The sequence below is a fragment of the Phasianus colchicus genome, chromosome 2, assembly GCF_987193195.1.
Source record: "Phasianus colchicus chromosome 2, bPhaCol1.hap1.1, whole genome shotgun sequence".
Lineage (NCBI taxonomy): Eukaryota > Metazoa > Chordata > Aves > Galliformes > Phasianidae > Phasianus > Phasianus colchicus.
Window position 1 is genome coordinate 16,820,981 of NC_143437.1, and position 16,042 is coordinate 16,837,022.

The 16,042-nt window shown below is 42.4% G+C and overlaps 1 protein-coding gene across 2 annotated transcripts in view; it reads right to left on the minus strand.

Annotated features, from left to right (window-relative positions):
* The window catches only part of STUM (stum, mechanosensory transduction mediator homolog), a 36,586-nt gene extending 20,966 nt beyond the window's left edge, over positions 1–15,620 (minus strand). Inside the window, exon 1 of one of the 2 annotated variants that reach the window (XM_031596741.2) lies at positions 15,349–15,620. In XM_031596741.2, the coding sequence (XP_031452601.1) occupies positions 15,349–15,535 (187 nt within the window). In that variant the 5' untranslated portion in view covers positions 15,536–15,620. The remainder of the gene's footprint in view (positions 1–15,348) is intronic. The other variant, XM_031596725.2, reaches the window with a different exon arrangement.
* Between the last annotated feature and the right edge of the window lie 422 nt (positions 15,621–16,042).

A 16,042-nucleotide genomic window follows, 5' to 3' on the forward strand; every position in this document is an offset into this window, starting at 1 on the left:
GTGAACTGCCCAACTCTCTCAAACTCTGGGGTGATTAGGAGAGTGATAATCTAAGCAGAAGGCCCTATTATGGAATCTTGAGTCCATAATTATTACACTGTGTTCTACAAATGGAATGCTATTCTATGGCAGCTCCTTATAGCGGAAGGCAGCAGCAAATTGATACCAATGACAATGGAGGAGAAAGAAAGCCTAGGGACAGGAAATGTGGATCAAACTTCTTACATTAATAAGAGGTTCCTGAAGTAATGTAGATCACCTGAGTTCTCACCCAAAATCTACTCATCATACTGAAAATGAATTTCTGTGTACAATAAAAGCATCGTGTGCTTGAGACTGGGAGATGAGCAAAATCAGAACTATGGGTGGGCCTGGGATGTAGGCAGAGCACACTAGCTGATATGCATGATTCATAAAGGATCACTAAGTACACATGAGCTCCCATGGCTGTTCCTACTGTATTTCCCTAAAAGAAACTGGAGGCCCAGGACTCTTTAGAAATCTTTGTATTTGCCTTTGCAACTTGCTGTGTAAGCTATTGCAAAAGATGCTCAGATCACTCTGCCCTTTCCAGGAAGAGCACCAAAACCTGTCTCTTTCAGCAGAAGTGCAGTAAATACCATTGCTTGAGCTCCTCAGTAACTTTGCAATTAGAGGAAACCAGGCAAATGTGGACTGCCACCAGAATTGTGTTTTATTTGCTGGTGGAGTATTTGGGAAATGGAATAACGTAGGGTCTGTGGCAGGTTCTATATGCAAAGTCCACTCGACCTCCCATTCCTTATCCAAGAGATGGTATGGCTGGCAGCAGGATGTTTCAAGCTAATGCATATACTAAGACCAATAGGTTATGTGGAACTAGCTCTTTTTACCCATCTGAAAGCAAGTGAGACTAGATTTGGGGTAGGTTGAGAATGGATAGAGGATTTAACAGTTAGATAATGTGACCAACTCCCATCACTACTAATTGAATTAATACTGATCAAAGTACACACGGAAGAAAGGTCAACAAAGGCTTCTACAGTACAGGGATCTGTACTGTACCCACAAGTTAGAACCTGTGGGTTAGAAAGTCAGAGTTTCCTAAGGAAGAATGGTATGTCAGAAGAATACATGCTGAAACATTGGCTACCTGTACAAAGCAGAATCTGCCTAGTGTTGTGGGGAAGTTCAATCTGCTCATTGCAGGCTGAATGCCAATGATACAAGAGCAGCAGAGCTGGTACCATGCACATGAACCATATATTTCCAGATCTAGGATTAAGGCAATACGAGTCTGCTAGAAAAGTGCTTTTTATTTTCAGTTAGTGAAGATTAACAGCTTAGCCAAACTGCTCGGCAAGAAGAGAACATGAATATAGTTCTTATCCTGCTCAGATTTCTGACTCTAAAGAACTTATCCTTCAATATTTTTTAGCATATGCAAATAACCGCATATATTTTTTTCTACTTATTCTGTTTTGAACATACTGTCACTTCTCTTCTTAGATACATTCTGAGCAATAGCAGCACTTCCTCTAGATCTTTTTTATCATAGCATTTTGTCACTATCAATGATAACCTAGCATGAGGCAATGTAATTATATATGCCATCGTTTTCCTCCTTCTTAGGAATGAAAGAAGGCAGAGAAGCTAAAGCGTGGACTTTTAGGCACCTAATTCCCATTGGACTCAAGGAATTCCAGCCCAAATCATGCCTGGGTCATGTCTAAAGCCATAGTGAAAAGGTTGTCAAGTACTTGATCAAATTCTGAATCTCTTAGTTCAGTCTCACTGCCTTCCAAGGCTCTTTGCAACAGTGAAAAACACAGACTAGGATTATGAATTTCTGAAAATAAGGTTGTACCAGAAAATGACAGTCCTGCAGAGTATTTAAGGTAGTCATGTTTGTCTGGAAAATGTCTTTCCTGTGCTGTCATAATTAGTGTTTCTGTTTAAACAGCACTGGTTTGTTTTGTTGGGTGGTTGGTTTGATGTTTGTTTTTTTACTGAGGAGAACAGAACTGGTCTACTGGTGTATTATCAAATGCTTATATGGTGCAACTACTCAAGAAAGAAAAAAATGGCCTAAAGAAAACCAGCTGCCAGGCAGTCACTTTCTTTTTAGTATAGGTTGTAAGCTTGTATCAGAGTCAGCAGAAGGGAACATGCACCTGTGCCGCAGCAAATCAAGTGCAAAGTCTTACCAAAGCTTACGTAAGCTTAAATGTGGCTTAGTTTAACCATAGTTTTCTTTCTAGGAGATGTTTTCTTCTGCTGTCTCTCTTGTGAGAGCTTCTGATGGAGTGGGTCAACACTCCAGAAGTCAGAAGAAGAGTGAGATGGGAAACCTCCACCAGGCACTGTAGCCAGAGATCACTGTCAGGCATTGTCTTGGTTGGCTGGGGTGAAGTGAGCTGAGGCAAGAGGAGGAGAAGCAGTCGGCAGTTACAGATACTCATTTGACAGTCCCATTATTAAATACAGTAGTTCTCAATGCTATGCATAAAGAACATGCAAACCTCTCTCTCCTACCTTCTGTACCATGATCAGTGCATGGAGGAAAGAACTCTGAATGTTCAGCACATGCTTCAAGGAAGGGATGTAAGTATTACCATGAGCAGTGAGTGCACTGAGAACACTTGCTCCAGGTGTTCTATAGTCAACAAAGTTAATATGGCAACAGAGTGTACTAAAGAAAAGATGCTATGGAAGAGGCTATAATAGCATTACAGAAATCAGGGACATGCTGTGGTTCGTTGGCTTTCATTCATCTTCTTCCACAGGACAGGAGGAGAAAATAAGATAAAAAAGCTTGTGGGTCAAGATAAGGACAGGGAGACCACTTACCAATTACTGTCATAGGCAAAACAGACTTGACTCCAGGAAAATTAATTTATTGCCAATTAAAGCAGGTCTGGATAAAGAGAAACAAAGACATTAAAACATCCTTCCCCCCTTTTTCACCCCAAGTACAATTTCACTTCTCCATTCCCTGATCCTTCTACTTCCTGACTGCAGTGAGCAGTCTGGAGAAGTGGCTGAATGAGGAATGGGAGGAGAGTGTAGTTAGTTTACAGCAGTTTCCCTGTCACTTTTTCCTCCTCACACTTTTCCCCTGGTCAGTGTTAATCATTCCATGGGGCTGCAGTCCACAAGGCTGCAGTCCCTGCTGGGATTACCTGCTCCAGCACTGGCTCTTTGTGCAGCTCTCTCTGACCTCTCACAGAGGCTCCTCACTACTGAAACCTTGCCACCAACACCCACTAAGCATATTCAGAAGGAGCTAGCAGAGTTACAGGGAAGGGCAATAATTAAAATAAGAGGAATCACTAGAGAGAAGGTCTAAGTTTCAGAAATATATAATGTATTGAGACATGATAGCTGTTCATGCATTAAGAAACAGCCCAGAGATCAGAATTATTTGATCTCTTTAATGACAAGAGGAGATCTAGGAAGATACGTGGGAAATGTATGATGTGTTTTGAAATGATTAAAGCAAATGTCTTGCTTTGCAAACCACCTAATGGGTAGCTTTCATTTAACTTCAGGTATCTGCAAGGGATGCGTCTCTCTCAGCCAGATATTTTTAGCTCCCTTTTAGTCAAAATTAAAAAAATGACAGAGGACCCCAGAAAGTGTGATTCACTTAACCTGCTTCGGAGCAGTAATGAATCACATGCTGATAATGCCTAATTCCTTCTCACAGATCGTATCAGCAACCAACTCAGAGTACAGGCAGATGAATCCCATCTAATATGTCCAATGAAAAGAACTCCAGTAAGTTATTTTGAATAAATAATACTAATATATATTATCTCTTGATTTGGTATATTAGCTAGCTAATCAACTCCCTTAGGAGGAGCTGCTGCTACAGGCAGGTTATTGCATTCAACTTCGTTCATTATAGCTCACTCTCTGAAAATCTAGCACTGGACAGAACAGAGCAAGGAGTGAGTTTGGCAGGACTCCTCTGCATTCAGTGTAGAGTACAGGCATGCTGTTATGGACACAGAGGGAAGAGAAGATTTAACTATATTTTTATCGTTCTCCTGTAATACTAATGAAAATATATTTAAATGTTATTTTTGCGATTCTTCCATGTGGAGAAAGAAAAGACAATTTCTTTCTTCTGATCATTACAGTTTGTCAAAATGATCTTGATCGTTGTCTGAAGGCTTTGCAATGCTGATAAAATGTGGTTGTCTTTTTTGCAATGACAGGAAGGCATCCCTTAAATTTGATGTTAGCTCCTTTCATATTACCTTTCTCTTCAAGGGTATCTTTTTACAACTTGACAATGTTTGCATGGCTCAGATGAGCACTGTTGCTAAGAAACAAGTGCCAACTGTGTATTTAAGACTTTGCCTTTAAGCATACAACTCAAGGAAGTATTTTTCTTTTCATTACACTGTACTGCATGTTTCTATCAAGACTTCTGTCATCTGACTCTTGGGGTTACATCTCTATTACAATCCACTAAGATAAGACCTGTTCTTTTCCCATTCTCTGTGCAGTGCCACAGTGACCTACACAACTGTATAGGTAACAAACCTATCTTACAATTGGACATTTTAAGGCCGCAGTAAGAGCTCATTCTGCACTGTGATGTAAACAAGAGGGGATACAATGGAGCTGAGCTACTGCAAATATCTGTTAGCACTACACTACAATGCACAGTACAAATTAGCATTCTTTGAAATGGCAACTCTAGAGCACATCGGTGCTACAAGGCAAACTAACTTACTTGAGCTGTTGGTTTTTGCTTTGTGCTGGTTTGTTGTTGTTGTTGCTGTTGTTTTTGCCATGTAATAACTAAAACACGCTGATGTTCTTCTCATGTACAAGATGTGTATTTCACAAGCATAACGCAGATCACAGGACCATGTGAGGGAGTGACCAGCACCTAAGAACTACAAACTGCCTTGTCTGTCCTTCCTATTGATTGCATTTTCACTAATGTGTGGCACAAATATCTTGTTTCTTGAGGAAGTCCAAGAGTGATTAGAGGTAGCTTACAAAAAAAAGTTCTCTGGGAAGAGATTAAAGGAAACAAAGTATGGCTGTGTCATCTGAGGCACAGAACTGCAAGAAGTCATGCTTCATTCAGGAAGTTATTTTCTCCATTCAGACCATAAACAGACTCAGTACGACATGTCTCCCTTCATATTTCTGTGACATAAGAGGCCTTGAGTGTAGTCTGCACTTTACAGCATTACTGAAGTAATAATGCACTGAAAGCTGGCTCAGCTGCTGGCTTGGTACTTCTTACTCCCATTCATAGCGCCTTCTCAGAAAAAGACTTAACCACACTGGAATAAGGTCTCATGTCAGGTATTATTCCTTTTACAAAGTATGCCAAAGAACATTTACTAGCATATCATGAAGTGTCAGGAATATTTAAAACCACGCTAGTAAGGGAGAAATCAGAATATGTCTCGTGATGCAACAGCCTCAGATATTTAGCTTTGTTTACTGTCTATTTGGGGACATACAGTTCTCAATGGCTTTTCCACTTATTATTGCAAACTAGGACGAATCTCGTCTGTTTTTAAGAACATGAGAGCTCAGTCCCACAAATTCTCTTCAAAATAATATTTATTCACAGTAGCAACCTCAATAGGTGAACTCATGTTAGTGCTTACCTTGAGCCTAGTTCTCTTGGTACTTTTAAGGTACCATGACACTACGGACTTGTCTCCTAAATGTTACAAAAAAGTAAAAATGGTGAACAGATGTGAAGCAAAGTGTTTCTTGAGCCTCAGCTCCATATCAGGGTTTTGACAAGTGAATTTGTTTTGAAATGGGAACATTCTGTACCTGTTTTGCACTGGCTCAGGTGGTCGTTGCACCTCAGTGATGCCCTCTTTGTAATTTCTCTGAGCTCTGTCTTGGCACACACTGATTAAATAAGCAGTGAAAGAATGTATAGTGATATGAGAGTGGAACACACGTGCACACAGGCCAGATTTTCACTCAAGCCAGAGCTACCAGAATCTATTTACCACAAAGAAGAAAAATCTTTTCTTCCTAGTGTCAATAATACTAGTGCAGTTGGGTAATGATCTAGATGATCTTAAAGGCCTCTTCCAATCCAAACCATTCTATGTTTCTATGACTTTACAGGCCATTTAACACAACAATTTCTGTGGTACCAAGTTGTCATCTCCTTTCCCCGGCACAGCGTATCACATACAATGCTGAATATTCACACATAAAAAATCATGTTTATGGAAATTAAATTGTCATGGCAACAGAAGAGGTCTTGCAAGTATTTTAAAAATAGACAATTAACAAAACACATTTATGAAATCTAAGATCCATTATTTTATGAATGCACTTAAAAAAAAACATGCGATAAATGGTTTTCTACCTACAGAAGGACAAAATTTTAAACAAAGATTTCACTTCATGATGTTGGTATACATAATTGATATATGCATACCTACAAATACATATTTTAAACTAAAAGAGCAAAGGTCACTTTCATCTGGACAGTGTTATACTAATGTGATCATCAGGCTTATTATATCTCAAATAGATTATTTTCATATTTTATGATTCATACTTTGTAAAATGAGTCAATTTTTCAACATAGTAAGCTTGTAAATATGGCACATTATAGCACAGTTTAATTTCCATTAAAAAAACTCAGTTCTTCAGTGGCTTATAACACTTACCTACTTACTTTTTAAAGTCACTCATTTGACTGATTTTTTTTTTCCAGTTCTCAGGATGAATTTCACCATTTAGGTTTTTCATTCCGTAGAAACCAGCCTATTACGACTTTTACAAAGCAATTATCCACAGATTTGTAAGCGTTGTGTGGATATTCATCAGTGCTTGTATCGTGCTGAAAAAACAGCCTCAATAAATGACAAGCTGCTGATATGCTGCAGTATGTTCAAATTCATGTTCCCAAGGATGGCAAACTTAATCCCCTACACAGTGCCTTGTACAAACATTAGGGAAGTTAGAAATGCAGGACAGGTTACATCTCTGCAGTGAACATAACCTTGTTCACTAACTGTGTTCCCAGAGTCCTTCTATTGACCACATTCACTCTGCCCTCTAGCAAGATTTGACCATTATCAATTATATTCTTTAGGTATGTTTATAACAGGAATTTTTAATTTAAGTCAGGAGACTACCAATTAGCTTTCCTCAAACATCTCATATTTACTACTTTGGATACTTCTTGACCACAGACCTGAATGCATAAATGTCTGTGGTTTTGTCTAGTCTACTTGAGTCATGAATTAGTTGGCAATATATCCACTTCTTTAATTTAAAATCTCAGTATAACATTGCTGTCCTGCAGTGCTTAAAAGTCACGAATCAGATTCTTCAATACTGAGATTGAAAAAAATATAACTTATTCTTTCTTCTACCCTTTCTCCCACTTTTTTTTCTTGAGAAAGCATCGTATCCCCGAATCCAAAGTCATGAAAATTAGTTACATTTTTTCTCTTCTTTAAAGAATAGTTTCTCATCTAACCAAGAGCCTTAGGGGACAGGGTTCCAAGGAAACACCAAATATTGTGACAGTCATGATTGCACTGTTAGGCCTTTTGAGGGACTGTCGAAGAGTTCGGTCTCTAACTCTTTTGGAATGGAAAAACTGAGCTTTGCACTTAAATAAGGATGATTATGTTGCTGGAGGAAGTACTGTGAAAACCTCTGAGCAAGAAGATTGAGAGTGTGAAAATTAGTACTTCAAGTCAAAATTTCAATTTCCACCTACTTAATTTCCTTGATTCTGTACACCATGAAACCTAGGAAGCTTATAACTTTATAACAGAAACCAGCAGTAAGGTCAAATTTTCTCCAGGGATTTTCAAGTTCTCACAATATTTTCATCTTGTGGTTCCTAAGTTAACACAAATACTCAAAAACCCTGAAGATAGGAGGGGAAAAAAAGAAGGAAGTGGGATCGAATCCTTCACTTAATGAAAAAGTTCCCAAACTTCAGCAAAACCAGGGAAATTCCATGGGTTTGATGTGTCTGGAGTCTCCAGAAAAGGTTGGCCAATACAGATTTTTCATTTTCACGAGAGTCTGAGTCCATGTGATGTCCTGGGTCTGACTTCTGTTCGGGATGGCTAAGATTTCTGTGTGATGCTGGGTCCAGCTATCTGCTGAGAAATAGTACTGCCACACCAGCTTTGCTGTGTGCATCACTACATAATTGCCCAATTCACAGACCAACATTTGAAGGGCAGGAGGGCTCTAACTGGAGTTTAAAATAAGACACTGCCCTGAACTGAAGACAAGACTAAATACTAAAGAATTATAGAATATCCCAAGTTGGAAGGGACCATAACGATCACTGAGTCCAATCCCTGGTTCCACACAGCATCACACTCTGTGAAAAGCCTTTTCCTAACACCCAGGCTAACCATTCCTGACACAGCTCCTTGCCACTCCCTTGGGTTCCGTCACTGTCATCAGAGGGATCAGTGCCTGTGCCTCCACTCCCCTTGCGAGGAAGATGTAGAAAGACTGTTTTAGGTCAGACTGATTTTATAATTTGTAGAAAATTAAGACATTTCATTTCTATTTCTCCTTTCCAGGTTATCTCTGAAAGCTTTCATAAATCCGTTGCAAACTCCAATCTCTTTTACAAATTTAGGGACTATTTTAGAATCCTTTTACCAACCAGTCTCAAGTCTCTACAAAATGTAAAATTGTAGATGGATTCTAAAATTCATTCTTCTGCTTTATGCCAGCTGCTGCCACCTATTGGAGTTTTTGTTTAAGGTGCTGTATATGATTTGATGGGTAAGAAGGAGACTGAGAAACCTAAGTTCTGGTTTCCTTTTCTCCTTTTATCCTATATACAACCTCTCAGTGGTCTTTTAATGGTGGAAAAAAAGGAAAGGGCAATAGTTCTTCAGCAAAGTTTGCAAATCTTTCTGGTGCTTACAGATTCAGAGCACTATAAAAATTGACCTCTCTCTTGTAATGCAGACTAGCCAAAATTCACCTAGGAATTCTCCTCACCCAATTTGCATCTGCAGTGAGATCATGAGGTCTTCAGCTCTGTGACTTGCATCAGAGCCCTGCATTTGTGATCCTGGCTGGAGAATTTGAGGTTGTTGCTCTGTGTTATGGTGGGTATGGAGCTCTTGGAAGCAGAGACCTCCATAAAGAAGGAGGGGGGGTTGGATTCAATGATCCTTACAGGTTCCTTCCAACTTGGAATATTCTATAATTCTATTCAAATCCTTTCATTGGTTTTCTCTCTTGCTGCAGGAAGTTCCAGGTTCTTCCCACCAAATCTCTGCTAATGCACTCTCCCAGGCTGTCCTTTTCTCCTTCTGGGGTTGATTCTCTATTTTTCTCCAATGTCACACCCTTTTGTCTGGAACAGCTTTCCAGACTCCTTAAAATTCAGTTGGTTCACTTGGCCATTTAATATTTCTTCTTTGCTGTCTGCCCCCACCTTCACTCTTAATCTTCAAGTACATCTGTCCAAACTGCATTAAATTACAAACTAGGCTGCAAGATGCTGAGCAAACCCTATCTCCTCTCATATTCATTAAGTAATTAATATATCTACAGAGCTGCTGGAACTACAGCAGTGAACAAAAATGTCATTGGCCACTTCTTTTCTCTTCTATTTTGATGAAAGCAAAAGGTGGGGGGTGGGAATTTGTTAGCATATAAGCCGGTCTGGAAATGACTGCAGTTCAGAAAGCAGCAGCACTGGGTAAATCTGCAGCTTGACAGTGAAATGAACCAAAAAGTCCTTATAAACACAAGTAGAGCTCAACAGCAGACTTTTACCAACCACAGTGAATGAAGAGTAAAAACTGACCAAACAACATAAACAATAGTAAATATTTGGACTGGGCAGAGCCAGTAGTCGAGAACAAAGTGTTGCTGTGCTTGTGCTGTGTATGTTCATAGCTGCATTTGTAAAGCAAGGGCGTGGGAGGATGATGAGAAGATGTACAAGTGATCATATAGACTCAGCAGAATAACACAAGGAAGGGGTCCAATCTAAAACAATGGAAAGGGAGGAAGAAAAGAATATATAAAGTATATATATATATATATATATAGGCTAATAGAATTCAACTGCAAAGCAGAAAGCAGCTTTTTTTCATAAAATACTGCAGGGTACACCACTGGACAGTGATTAAAACTGAGGAGCCATGCCAGAGGCATTAGAGATACAACTCTTATTAGTTTTTAGCTGATCTAACACATAGGTTGGAGTTGTCTCAAATGAGGAGGAAGTTTTTCATACAGAGGGTGATGATGCACTGGAACAGGTTGCCCAAGGATGCTGTGGATGCCTCATCCCTGGAGGCATTCAAGGCCAGGCTGGATGTGGCTCTGGGCAGCCTGGTCTGCTGGTTGGTGACCCTGCACTTAGCGGGGGGGTTCAAACTACATGATCATTGTGGTCCTTTTCAACCCAGGCCATTCTATGATGATTCTATGGCAATGAGGAGCTACAAACTTGAAGTAATTTGTCATTTATTCTGATCACAGATTACCTGTGAATTAGTTTTGAGTTTTGAAAACTTGTTTGTCATTCTCGATGGTCCAGACACTTCATGGAACAAAAATATTCCAGACTACTGAGTGCTGGCAAGATCTTTGAGTGGCTGTTTGCTACGATCAGCCAAGTAAGTTATATAACACACTAATAATTCTGACTTATATCTCTGTTCAAAAGAAAAGGAGGAAATCAATAGCCTTCTCCATGCTGGCCAGAACAGAACCTGCAACAGTAGAAATCTGTAGATTCACTTGTTCTTATGCCCAGTGTTATATCTCCATGAAGAATAATTAGAGTACAGCTGGTACCACTGCTGCTGTACCCCGGAGCAGTAACTTGTGAAAGTACACATTCTACCACAGGTCTCCTCTCCTGCCTTGCACGTGCAGGTGAAGAAACTACCACAAAGAACTTCTTGATCTTTGCAGCATATGGACCATTTCCAGTGGATACACAAACTTGATAAGTGAAGTCTACTAGCAAAGGTTTGCTTCGTTTCATTACACTGTCATGGAAATACAGCTTCTTCCTGCAGACTACCACTGGTCCATGCAACAAAGGCTGAAAGACGCTTCTAGCCACAGAATCCCAGGAGTAGAGTTCATAAACACAAATTCATACAAACACCTGAAAAATCTTTGTTTTCCACATAGGGTTTTGTCAATCCACTACATTCATTTATCTAAATATCCACAGAAAAGAAAAAGAATTAATAGGATCACAAATGCCATAGCAAGCTTGAGTTTTAATACACAGATGACTGAAAGTCTCAACTTTTTGGCAGTGTTAACCTTAGATAAGAAAATGTGTTTCTTCCTTAAAATTCTTTGTTTCACTAATGAAGACAATGAGATGCTTGAGGCATCTAGTTACAATTTCAACAACAAAAATAAAATGGATATTGATAACTTTAAGCAGATCTCATTCCTGCATCTTTCCTGAGTGGTGCTTCCTGTCCTTCCCTTCAGCTCTTTAGGAGCTCATTCTGCTGAAGAGAGCACTAGCTTCTAGACAAGAGCTCATCTGCTCGGCTTGTATAAATCAAGACTCAGGGACATGATTTAGTGGAGGGTTGTTAGTTAGGGTAGTATGGTTAGGTCGTGGTTGGACTTGATGATCTTTAAGGTCTTTTCCAACCTGAGTGATTCTATGATTCTATGATTCTACAGAGCTGAAAGACTAGCCCTTGAATTCTATCATGACTGAAGCAGGATGAACAGATAGCACAAGATTCATGATGTGGAGGTGATACTTTCAGGAGCAGGAGAGATGTACACCACCAAGAAAAAGGTTGTGCAGGCTGGGAATCATCCCTTCTTTCTCTAGTTGCCTGTGAGAGGCTGTCACACATGATCTCCATCACAGGCTATTTCATGCCTCACAGGTGGCTGCTCTTCTAGCTTGCGCTAACATAATCTTATGCTATGTATTTCAGTTACTCTCCGCATAAAAATAGTATACATGTGTAATTCAGGCTGTGATCCAAAAGTCCACCCCCTTCCTGACACGAGGGATTCATCTTGGAGAATACCTCATACTTAATTTCACTCGCTTCTCACATTCCCCTCAAGTTCCCCCCTTCGCTTCCCCCCCCTCCCACACACGTGATGTCGAGAGAAGGAAAAACGGGTAGGAAGGAGGGCAAGATTCCTGTGTATCATCTCAGGGAATGACAGAGAGCCAGATCTTCTCCCACACTGACTGGCACGCGGCAGCTCCAGGAGAACACAGTCTGCCAGCTATAGGGCACGGCCAGCCCCTTCGTTCATCTGCCATCTGCAGCACGTCCTGGCTGGAGGTGCACGCTGCTCAATCCTGCAGGAATTGAAAAACAAACCATACCCTGCCATTTACTTCTGCCGGCGTCTTTGTCTGAATTCCTCCAGAGCTTGTTGGGACATGACTTAGCCCCAGGGCCCCAGAGACATCCCCAGAGCCCCTGTGCCACTGTGACCTATGTGATGCAGTGAACACTGGCAGCCGATGGCCCCAGGGCCTTTGCTACAGCACTTACTGAGGACACCAGCTCCCTCTTCTCCCTCTCATACCAGCTGCTCCTTTTATGAACCTGAACTAGGGGCATGCTCTACCAGACTCAAGTGAGGAAGACTACACCGGATTACAGAAAATTCTGCTCCAAGACATCGCCAAGTAGTTGTGTCTGCCATAGTGGGTGGAAGCAGTGTGCAACTGATAGCTTGTTCCACAAAACAGGCCACAAGCAGCGGGTTAATCAGGCTTCCCTAGGCTGTATTTGGTCTGCAATTGAATTTTTGGCAGGACAAGTTTAACGTATCCCCTGGATATGAAACATTTCACCTGAGTCTTCTGTAACATTTATACAAAGAGTAACAAAAACCCAGTTTACAAGGCAGAACTTGCAGTTCTGGGTTACTACAGAAAACCCTGAAAATATCCCAGTTTTTCCGTTAAGAAAAAAAGTGAAAAATAAAAGAAAGGAAAAAAAAGAAAAAAAAATGACTATAAACAAATTGAAAGTGTTACTTCTCCTGTCCAAACAGTACTGAAGCAAAGCATAAACAGCATAAGGTCTTTCTGGCCACCTGTGTATCTGGTAGCTTGCATCAGCACACAAGTTCTGTTGGGATATTACTGGTTTAAGGCACTGGGCACTAGTGAACATGCACTGGTTTCCAAGCAGTGGAACACTAGGTTTATCCAGTATTGCCCACTTTCTTGCCCATTCCAGTGGCTTCTGACCCTTTCTTGCACTTGTGTTGCAGAGACTATAAATCAGTGACAACTACATGCAAAACAGAAGGGGAATTGAATTCAGGGGTTGGAAAACAGAGAACTTCCATTATCACAAATATACAGGTGCACTAATCAGGAAAAATATACAGCAAGCCTGCAAAGCATTATTTTAACATGTTATGTCTCTGTACTGCGGGAATCAATGGGAATTTTGCCATTTACTTCGCTAGGAACAAGTTCAGATGCTAGATGTGAACACTTCACATCACCATAAATATTATTTGTTTTACAAGTGTTGCCCAGTTCACAGAGAAGGCTGAAGAGATCACGAGATCTCTTTTCATCCTGTTCCTACAAGCAGATTTGTGTTCCTCCTGTTTCCCCTCGTGTGTGGGCTGTGTGATACATGACAGGATTTGGTACAGACAGTAAAAAGCTATTCTACTTGGATGTAATACTGCTGAGTAAAATTTCTATGAGAATGCACATGACATTAGCAGCTTCATTAAGAGAACAGTTCATTTATGTCACACTATGTGCTGTGCTTTGCAATGTGGAGTAGGGGATGTATCTCCAAAGCAAGGTTCTTAGCCAGCCAGAGAGAATGCCATAGGAAAGGATTTGTTTTGTAGTTTGTTTGTTTTGCTACTTTCACAGTGATGATTGGGATGAATGGTGGTATGGACAGCCAGAAAGCACCACTGAAATCAGTGCACCAAATAGAAAATCTAAGACTGTTAAAAATCCAAACTACCTACCTAACAAAATAATACCGTGGCTACAAAATCCAGATTCATCTCAAGCATAGGCTGGGAGCCTATAGCCTAGCCTTTAGAAGGCAGCTCTACATTCTACCATCTTTTACCGACCCTTTCCATGGGAGGGAAGACACAGCACCTGCTGCCTCCAACAGTCCTGCAGCAGCAAGAGAACTGCTGGGGCCGGTGTCTACACCTCAAGGTAATCCTAGTGTAGGGACAGTTAGGGTTTGCCCTCATAGGAACAGGGAAGAACAGTGGGGATTTTCTAAGGTGCTGTCAACGGCAGCATTGTGAAGTGGAGGATTAGTCAGAAGTGGTAGGAAAAGCATAAAGGAAATCTCCTCTATAGTTTTGTGGGGTTTTTTTTCTTCTATACCTACAGTGGAGACACAGAACTTTCAATTCTGTGAGAAGCTACATTCACTTAGCTCTGATTTTGAAAACTTCCCTCTGAAGATGGTGAGGAATTAAGTGCTAAATAACAGTAGCTCAAAAAATCATGAAAGTACTGGGCTGGAGAGTTTGATTCATTGCTCTGTGTTCTTCAGGTGCCAGCACGAAGGGCTGTGACAACAGCACACCTCATAGTGCAGCACTACAGCTTTGATATTATTACAGCTTATATCCCAATGCCTTTCTTTCTATAGGAAAATTCAAAGGGACTTTAATAAGCTAACATTTTCCTCTGGAACACTCCTGTAGGCAAATACACAGCATACACACAGGAGCAGCTTATACATGCTGCACACAGCACACCAGGTTGGGGGTCACACTTTAATCAGAAGGACTTTCAGATTCATTAAGGAATGAAGCCACCTGGAACAAATAAAGCAGGTGCGGGTGGGGTGGGAGCTTTTGTTACTGCACGGTGAGCTTCAGTATCAGCCCCAGCAGCAGTGTACGGGAGCGGCAGGAGGCTCAAGGTAGGATGGGATCTTTGATTTTCCCAAAAAGGAGCACTTTGCTCGCTGCCAGACGGCTCGCACCCTGCCTGCTGTTCCAGGTGCGTTTGTAAGGCTCGCTCTTACAAGGCTCCGGCTGGCCCCAAGCTGAGGTAAATACAAGGATTTCTTAATTGCAAGGGGTCAAACAGAAACATAAGAGGAATTACAACCGCAACTTAAGGATGCGTTATCTGCATCTCTCACCCGGTACTTGCCAGCAAGAAAAACAGAATCCGCGTGGTTCCTCGGCACGCCAGCTCCGAGCCCCTGCCCTGGTGGCCCTGGGAGCCACACCGCGATCTGCGGACCCCACCTCCCACCTTCCCCCTCCTCAGCCCCGGGGCGCGGCCGTTGGGCGGTGCGCGAGGCTCCGCTCCCGTCACGAAACTTTCCTCAGGGACTCGCTCCCTCCCTCGGCGGCGGCGGAGCTCCTTACCCAGCCCTGGCACGAAGGTGTTGAGGAAGAGGCAGATGACGGCCACGGGGAACGGCATGTAGGGGATGGCTGCGCGCAGGGGGCCCTTCTTCTCCCGGACCTGCACCACCACCCCGCTGGATGGGGCAGCGCCCCGGCTGGGCTCCCCGCCCGCCGCGCTCTCGCCGTCTTTGGGCAGGGGATCCATGGCCGGAGCAGCGCTGGAGGTGCCCTGGCGGGCTCCCGGCTGCCGCCGAGCGCGCTCCCGCTGCCGTCTGGCCCCGCCCGGGGGTTGGAGCGCCCGTCCCCCGTGCGCGCTCCCGCCGCCGCCAGCTCAAAGCCGGGGGTGCGCGCCGCCCGGCCGGAGCGCGGTTCTGCCCTCGGGAACGGGGAGGGCACCGCCGACGGTCGGGAGCGTCGGAGCGGTGGGAAATAACGCCCCTAGCCTTCTTAGCATAGCGGCTTTCGGGTGTGGGGGAAGGAGCGAGTTAAACCCTGCTCCTTTCTTGTTGGGAAAGTGCCGCTGTTGTGGGGAGTGAATGGAGAACCGCAAGAATTAGAAAAGCAAAATGCACAAGAGTTACTTGTGGCTCGGGACGATGTGGAAATGGGGCTTAGTTCGTGTCGGTACCGCAAAGTGAAACGTCCTGTAGGGCTGGTGGTCGTCAGGCTGTGTGCTGCTGAGTGGATGAACTTGCCCAGAGGTGGGGGTGGG